The sequence below is a fragment of the Bos grunniens genome, chromosome X (genome assembly GCF_055505025.1).
Source record: "Bos grunniens cultivar Pamir isolate PY7600 chromosome X, Bosgru_T2T1.0, whole genome shotgun sequence".
In the NCBI taxonomy this organism is placed as follows: Eukaryota; Metazoa; Chordata; class Mammalia; order Artiodactyla; family Bovidae; genus Bos; species Bos grunniens.
The window spans coordinates 89,348,144-89,356,949 of record NC_141194.1 but is presented as its reverse complement, the minus strand read 5'-3'; the positions used below and the strand labels follow the sequence as shown (position 1 = coordinate 89,356,949).

At 48.0% G+C, this 8,806-nt stretch overlaps 1 protein-coding gene across 1 annotated transcript; it reads right to left on the bottom strand.

Moving 5' to 3' along the window:
- Positions 1–249: 249 nt before the first annotated feature.
- LOC147340856 (nuclear RNA export factor 3-like) lies at positions 250–6,032 on the bottom strand (the record flags this gene model as incomplete). Its single annotated transcript, XM_086389680.1, has 18 exons — positions 250–373; positions 901–973; positions 1,503–1,545; positions 1,642–1,757; positions 1,864–1,922; positions 2,043–2,186; positions 2,290–2,345; positions 2,428–2,496; positions 2,847–2,883; positions 3,452–3,561; positions 3,708–3,815; positions 3,927–4,025; positions 4,140–4,238; positions 4,343–4,423; positions 4,536–4,640; positions 4,744–4,827; positions 5,444–5,597; positions 5,818–6,032. Coding segments are annotated over 18 exons (1,776 nt in total), but the record flags the coding sequence as incomplete, so codon positions are not given.
- Positions 6,033–8,806: the final 2,774 nt, after the last annotated feature.

Genomic DNA, 8,806 nt, shown 5'->3' with positions numbered 1-8,806 from the left:
GGGAGAAATTTCATTAAACTCCTAAAAATGATTCAAGCCTGCTCAAAACAACTAGTAGCTTCCTATGTAGTAAAAATGAAATGTTAAGGGTAAAAGTAACTGAAATAAACAAGGAAAACAATTTACCTTCAAGTTCCCATTAATTACTCCTACACTCATCCCAGCTCCCTCCTATGTCCACGCAAACCCAGCACTCACTTCTGAGACCATTGAAGGTGATTCCAAACAGGATGGAGAAAGCCGGCACTGTTACCTGCTACTCGGGGAAGAGGATGACCATGAAGGTGCCTGACACAGGGATGGAGAATGCAGACGCTGAGCTTCACTGGGGCTGGCTTCCCTTACAAACAGCTCATCATTCACTATACAAAAACTGAAGGAAAAATGCATGTGTGGACAATTTATGAATGGACCAACTGCACCCCAACCCTGACTTCTCCCACTAACACTCAGCACCTAGATCCTTTCCATAACCTCCTGTGTCTGTCCCCAGGCTCCTTGACTGGTTCCTCTGCCTCTTGCACAGAGCTCACCTTCAGAGAGATTGTCTACCAGCTTCACTCAATGGATGGTCTGTTCCCCAACCCAGGGACAACTTCACATTTACCCTGAACAGTAACTGTACAGGACTGTACAGTCTGATCCCCATTTTCAGAAGACAGAGTCACAGACAGATGATGAGACTTGACCAAGATCACACAGAGAGTGAGCACTGGGTCAAGGAGAGAACCCATGTGCTGATTCCAGAGCCCATGCTCTTCCTAACCACTAGGCTAGACTGGTCCTTGGATCTCCCTGCTGGCTTTCCACAATACTGAGTCAGCCTAAGATCTGCATCCACATGCCCAGGGCCCTGAGCCCAGGCTGGATGGGCCATCCCACCCACAACATGGCTCTCACCTGGAAGAGCTGGTGGGAGTAGTGGTGAAGGTCCGGGTGAAGGCACAGACACAGCCCTGAGAAATTCCTTCCACTTCAACAACACACAACAAACAATAAGCAAGAGTACCCCCTAAGAACCCGACGTGTTTACAGGCTCCCACGTCATTCCCTAGTCAGGGTCTGACTTGACACTCATGCTGAGGGGATAGCTGTTCACATGGGGAGTTGCATGTCAGGAATGGGGAGGGAAAAGGTAGGAGATGTCTGCTCCCAGTGACATGTCCCCATGACAACCACTTCACAAGTTCATGGGATGCATTTTTCTCAGGTGCTGAAGAGATGGATATTATGAGGAAACTGTGAGGTTAAGTAGTAGCCCAGGTTCTCAGTGTAAGGATCTGGTATGGGAGCCACCAAACTCCACAGCCTGTGTCCCTAGTGCCCAGGGTGGGCAGGGCAGACATGGACGCAGTTCAGACCTGGGTTGTCTGTGGGAAGACTGAGGGCTGGGGAGGGGAGGGCAGGGGAGGGAATCTGGAAGGAAGAGTTCTGGTGGGAGGGAGCCTGACCAAGTGAGAGAGCAGTGCGGCATCTCGGGGGAGCGGGCTACACACACTCACCTTCCTTGAACACCCCACTGACAGAGAAGCAGAACATCGTTTCCTGATAAGGAAGAGACCAGGTACTCAGTCACCCCTCATCCTCTTTCCCACCTGCGCCTTTCTGCCCCTCACCACCAAGCGAGGAGCAGGTACTCACCGTGTGGAAACAGATGTCCACCTCAAAGGAGCTGAAGTCATGCTGAGTTTTGGGTAATGCACAGAGGGCATGCACAATGTCATGTTTTGTGTGTTTCATCATCTGGACATGCGGGACTGTGGGGGAGGGGAAGAAAGCAAAGGTCATGTCTGCCATGCCACGGACCCTATGACTGGCCCCCTTACCACCCTTTCCGGTCCATTCTTCCCACCACACACTCACTGGGGTCCTTGAGTGTCTTCATATTCCTGTTGTCCAAGAAGTACGCACACATGCTGCTTCTAGGAGACACAGAGGTACAGTGGGTGGTGGTCTGGCCAGCATAGGTGTCAGCAGGAGCTGCCCTGCATCTGCTGGGGAACCACATGGCCTGGGGGAGGAGTCTACGCTGTGATACTCACAAGCCTGAGTCCTTGGAGTGGAATGGAATGGTCAGGAAGAAGCAGGCCTCCTCATGATAAAAGCCCAGCAGTTCCTGGCGATCTCCATAGTCATGGATCACGTAATAGCTGAGGGAAGAAGTGAGGCGAGTCTCTCTCTGTGGTCTGAAGCTCAAAGAAGACTTGAAAACTCCCATGTGCAGACCTGAGCTTGGGTGGCCTCCCCTGTCCTGGCCCTCCCCTTGTTCAGATTCCCAGCGGTACTTACTGCTGCAGAAATTGCAGGATTTGACTCTTCACCTGATCAGATCCAAAGAAACTTCCCTGGAATTAAAACAGTCCTCAGGACAAGGGCTGACACACCCTCTTGTACCACCTGGAACCCTGCTGGATCCTCTGTGCTCACCTTGTACATTGGTAAGCAATTGGGGGCTTCCACAGCACATTTAGAACCTGAGAGTGTCTCCTGGCCATCCTAGGGGAGGGAAGAGGAAGTCAGCAGTGCAGTCCAGGATGTGGTGCTGGATGGTCAGGGAAAAGGATGGGCCCAGAATGGGCTGGGGGTAGGGAAGAAAGTGTCCCTGGAAATGCCGGAGGCAGGACTACATGTTCTGTCATCACCATGGGTCCCCGAAGCCTGTGGAGAACATGGCTGAAGATCCAGAGCCTTTTCAGGTGCCCACAGAGAATGGTACATCCCCCTCCCTCAGGACATTTAAGGGTCAGGCTAAAAAACGGAACTTGGACAGGTCCTAATGGGTTTCCGAGTAGTTTGAGGGCACTGTCAATGCCAGTCAGAGGCGTCTGATCAAGGTATGCACTTACCAAGCTTAGTATCCTGGGGAACAACTCCAGGAGGGTGCTGCCAAAATCAAGACAAAAGAAAAATGTCAGTGAAACTATGGATGGCACCCTCCTCATGGGAGCAAGTCACTTACAGCAATCACAGCACCCTCACACCTCAGTATCCTAGCATTCAAGGGCCCTGGTCACCACTCTATGGATGGACCAAGAGGGAGACTGTCCCCTCCACCCCTTCCTTGAACCTCCTCCTCCATTTCCTTTCCTCTGCATAGCTCCCAGCCAGACTGTTCTGACTCCCTTCTGCAGTGCCACAGGGACCGGCACTTCAAATCCAGTCTGCAGGCCTTACTCCCCTCCATCCCTTCCTTCCTTCCTCCAGGGCCCAGTGAAGGCTGTAGAGAAAAGAAGATATGGGAGGATGGGAGCCCGGGGCTTTGCTACCTCACTTGGGAGTCCAGCATGCTGTCAAGTCAGGACACACTTCAGGGATGACCAGGTGCTATGGCAGGGAGGTGATTGAGGTGGGACTCAGGAGGTAGGGAGGGGAATAAAGACAGAAAGGGAGTGGAGGGAGGAGGGGAGAGATGAGAGAGACATAGGGGTGTAGAGACAAGGCAGAGGAAGACCTCATGTTGGTTGACTTATCACGGAAGGTGGTGCACACAGCGCTTCTGTCTGCACACATCCCTTCTGGTTCCAGCTGATGACCCTTGTCCATCTCTCCTGCAATCTTCACCTAGTAATATAGGGAACACCCACATGGACCAAATGGCTCTGCACCCACACCCTTCCTTTCCCTACAAATCCACTTTCCTTTGTCTGTCACCACCCATAAGGCCTCCCACATTCCTTTCAAAGGAGGATCTGGGTGCCCCACCTCACCTCAGTGTTGGAGAGATTCAAGTTCTCGGTGTTGGAAGCAATCTCCATAATGGTGGACAGGCCATGCATCAAGTAGGGTTTCTTGTTGCTCAAGTACAAAGATGAAAGCTATGAGGAAAGGGAGTGAGGACCCCAAAGAGAATACCTGAGACATCTGCCTCTTCTACGCAATGTCCCCCTCCCTCACCATTGGACCCAACATTGGGCCTACGTCCTCACCATGGGCCTGATCCCTGGATAGACGTGCAGGGAAGCAGCCATGCTCTTTCTACGGTTCCATGTCATTCCAATATCACATGTTATCAAGTCTCCAGGAAACTATAAGGAGGGAAACACAGGCTGAGAGGGTCCCAGCTGGAACACCTCCAGCACCAAGCCCTCCCCATGATACCATCTCTGAGTGCTCTACTCAGACAGACCCTCTACCCTCACCTGCCCTGCAGTCACTACTGTAGCCATACCAGGGCCAAAGCGGAGTGTCTGGATGTCAAGAGCTTGCTGGCAGGCATCGTATGGTTTGTTCATGGTGAGCTGCAGAGTTAGGGATGGGGTCCAGCGAGCCTGAGTCTGAGGGTGAGTTGGGGGAAGAGGTGGGTCTGGCTATGAGGGCACAGCTTGTGTTGAGTCTGCATTACCTTTATCTGCTCCAACTTTTCAGATGTCAGTGTCTTCTGCACAGACTGGGGTGCATCACAGGGCTCAACAAAGATAGATATCTGTAGAGAACACAAGAAGGGCTGGGTAAGCTCCAGGAAATCTGTGCATGGGATCAAGCAAGACCATGCCGCTCTCCTGCCCTCTTGCCCTTAGTCAGCCCTTGACACACACCTTTTCATATTCCTCATTGAAAATCTTGCCGCTGACATTCTTCAATGCACAGGCAACGTTGGCATTCTCTACAAAGAACTGGGCCTGCATTTTCTCATAGTGAAACTGTAGGAAGAGTGACAGGAGAAGCAGAACATGAGACCAGTGCCACTTCTCTGGGCCCGCAATCTACCCCAGTTTGTCACATCATCTCCATGTCCTGTCTTACTTCGACTGCAGTAAAGGGGACACTGCACTTCTTCTGAATCAAATTCATCAGCCACTTCTCATCATATTTTATACCAAAGGGAATCTAGGAATCAGAGAACAAATGGGAAAGAGAATGGATACAATGGAATCCAAGACTAAGGTAAGACCCAATTGTGTCTTGCTTTAGGGCCATTTTTCAGGTTTTAAATAATTTCTTAAGATAAGACAATATCTATTATCACTAACTTTGGTATGAGACAAGTATTTTCTATATACGCTTTCTTTGCATTCAGATACTCTTCCTGAAAAAAAATTGACTTAATATGTTTCACATATACTTCCTTTTATAAAGTTCCAGGAGATCCACATGAGGTACACCTGGCCTGTCACTCTGACACGGACCCCAGAGACTCAACCTTCTCCCACACCCAGCTCAAGCCAAACTGTGTCATCTGGTATGAAATGCTCCATCCCCATGGCAGTAGGCTTCCTCCTTTGCTTTCAGTCAACCTCTCCCATGCTCTTCCTTGCAGTCCAGTCTGTTTCCTTCATACTGCTTCTCTGCACCTGCCCTTACATGATCTAAGAAGATACCTCCTAGTAATATCAAGACAGATTACCAACACTACTGCCCCAGAAAAGTTCCCAGCATCTCTACACAAATCCAACACGACTCTGTCATCTTCTACATATTAGGTTCATTTAGCCAGGATACTCACAATAATCTTGAACCAGCTCCCCAAGGTCTCATCCTGTCTATTTGTTTTCATTGTTCCCTCCGGAGGCTTTTGGTCTGTCTGCATGTTAACATGCATTTGGTCTTTTCTCTGAAAACTACTTCTCCAGTGATGGGATGGAATGGCATAGGGAGCACTGTGGGGAAGTGGAAAGAAAAAAGTGGTCCATATAGGCTTGGAAAGTCTTCTCTACATTCTCCCAAATGATACCAGAGTTATAATAAAGACTGCTCAAACATCAACCTGATCCAATCATTTTTTACTCTGGCAAGTTGGAGAGAAGAATGACATATTTAACTGCAAGGTTTTGTTGTTCAGTGGTTGGTACATGTCAGCCATGGTGACTGATCACTTACTATCTTCCTTGGATGTCCATATGAGCATCACTTTCTTCTGAATCTTTGTCTTGCTGCTGCTGGGAAGTGACTGGTTCAGACCAATAGGCGTATTGCCTTCGGTAAATACCCGAGCTTCGTGCTCTTCTTTGTAAAGAGTTCACTTTATCAGTGTGCTCTAAAATTGACAACAACAAATCAGTGGTCCCAGTATCAGAAGTAGTCCTGAGTAAATATCATGACTAATGAAGAAACATCATTTAAATTTATTTATTTTAATTAGAGACTAATTACTTTACAATATTGTATTGGTTTTGCCATACATCAAATCTAAACACACATGTATCATAGAGCTAAAAAATGGCTGAGAGACCTCACCATGGCTCCACTTTTCATGAAATGAGAGGTAGGGAGCAGTCACAGACAAGAAAACAGGCACCAAGGAAAGGGTCTGGATGTAGAGTGTAGTCTGTGATGTTAGACTCTATTCTACTTGGTTCAGGTTAGGTGTCCTGGGACAAGTGGCTTTTTATCCCCAAGTCTCATTTCTCTGCTCTGCTCTATGAGTACAATAAACCCTACCCTGAAGTTCAAGGGTCAAAGGTGATCTGCCTCCCTGAAGGAAGAATTAGAGAAATGAAAGGTAAGTCTTATGAAAAGATCCAAGATGGAACCTGGAGAGATATAATATGGAGAATACCCTCCCCCCAAAAAAGAGGGAATTAAAGGTGATACAATGAGTATACCTAATACATGGTTAATGTGAGCCCCATAGAGAAGGAAAGTGAACAGGGGAGAAGTGGTGTTTGAAGAGAACTTGGCTGAGAAGTTTCCAAATGTACCAAGATATCAACTTAGGATAACAATATTAATAGGAGGACTTCCTTTGTGGTTCAGTGATTAAGAATCCACCTGCCAATGCAGGGGACACCAGGGTCCCTGGTCTGCAAAGATTCCACATGCCTCAGGACAACTTAGGCCCTGTGCCACAGAAATGGAACCTGTGTTTTAGAGCCTATGAGCCAAAACTACTGAAGCACATGTGCCCTAGAACCCGTGCTCTGCAACAAGAGTGCAACAAGAGAAGCCGTGGTAATGAGAATCCTGTGCATTGCAACTAGATAGTAGTCCCTGCTCATTGCAACTAGAGAAATCCCTCACCCAGCAACAAGTCCCAGCACAGCCAAAAATAAATCAATCAATCTATTTTTAAAAGACCAACATTAATAGGACAAAAAATGTGCTTTAAGGAAAAACGTCCTTAAAAGAAAAGACATGCATTTCATCATCATGTAACAAAAACTGAGAAAACTTGTGACCTAAAGATCCAAACTAGGGGGGCGGTCCTAAGACGGCAGAGGAATAGGACCGGGAGACCACTTTCTCCCCCACAAATTCATCAAAAGAACATTTAAACGCTGAGTAAATTCCACAAAACAACTTCTGAATGCCTGCAGAGGACATCAGGCACCCAGAAAAGCAGCCCATTGTCTTCGAAAGGAGGTAGGAAAAAATATAAAAGACAAAAAAAGAGACAAAAGAGGTAGGGACGGAGCTCTGTCCCAGGAAGGCAGTCTTAAAAAGAGCGAAGTTTCCAAACACCAGGAAACACTCTCACTGCCGAGTCTGTGCCAAGCCTTGGAAGCACAGAAGGCAACATAACAGGGAGGAAAAATAAATAAATAATTAAAATCCACAGATTATTAGCCCAACGGTAACTCCCCCAGTGGAGAAGCAGCGCAGACGCCTGCACCTGCCACTAGCAAGCGGGTATGGGCAGGGAGGCGCGGGCTGCATGGCTTAGAGTAAGGACCGGGGCCTGAATGCCTCGAGGCCAATCTGAGCAAACTAACTTGGGCTAGCAAACCAGACTGTGGGATAGCTACCACACGAAAAGCCAGCCCTAACCTAAGACACCGCCAGGCCCATGCACAGAACAAAGGACTGAACAGAGCTAGCCTGCTGCAGACCATCTCCCTCCAGTGACAGGCAGCCAGAGCCAGAAGGGGGCAATCGCAGCCCCAGAGAGACATTATCTACCAAACTACAAGCAGGCTTCTTTGCTAACTAAGACTTCTTGGGGTTTTGGACGGTCAATATCTGCCTGAGAAGGTGCACTGGTTGTACACCCAGAAAACCGAGCGGCAGGGACGGGGGAGGCGATAAGTCGCAGAGATCGCGCTTGCCAAACACCTCATCACATGAGCTCCTCGGACATGGGAAGGGCACAAAACGCAGGCCCAACCAAGTCTGCGCCTCTGAGGACTACCCGAGTGCCTGAACCTGAGCAGCTTAGACCTGGGAGGTGCAGGCAGCCCAGGGCCAGCCTTGGATGGTTCCTGGCGGAGCAACCTAGAACCTGAGCAGTGTGGGCAAGGGGGCACATGTGCCGTGAGAGGGGGCAGGCCCAGTGTGGCTGAGACACTACGAGAACATGCCAGTGCTATTTGTTTGCAGTGTCCCTCCCTCCCCACAGCGCGACTGAACAAGTGAGCCTAAAAGAAAGTGTCCACCACCGCTCCCTTTGTGCCAGGGTGGAAATCAGACACTGAAGAGACCAGCAAACAGAAGAAGCTAAAACAGAGGGAACTGCCTTGGAAGTGACAGGTGCAATAGATTAAAACCCTGTTGTTAGTACTGACTACATGGGAAGGGGCCTATAGATCTTGAGAAATATAAGCCGGACCAAGGGAATAGCCGAAAATGAACTGACCCCAAAGTACCCACAACACCACCAGAGAAAGTCCTAGATATATTTTTACTATTTTTATGATCATTCTTTTTTTTTAAATGTTTTTTAATTTTTAAGTCCTCTATTACTCCTTTTTCATTTTTATAACCTACTACTACTTTGCAAACAAAAAGACCCTACTTTTTTAAAGCAAACTTCATATATATATATATATTTTTAAATAATTTTTGTGACTTTTTTTTCTTCTTTTCTTTAATATTGTATTTTTGAAAATCCAACCTCTATTCTAGATTTGTAATCTTTGATTTTTGGTATTTG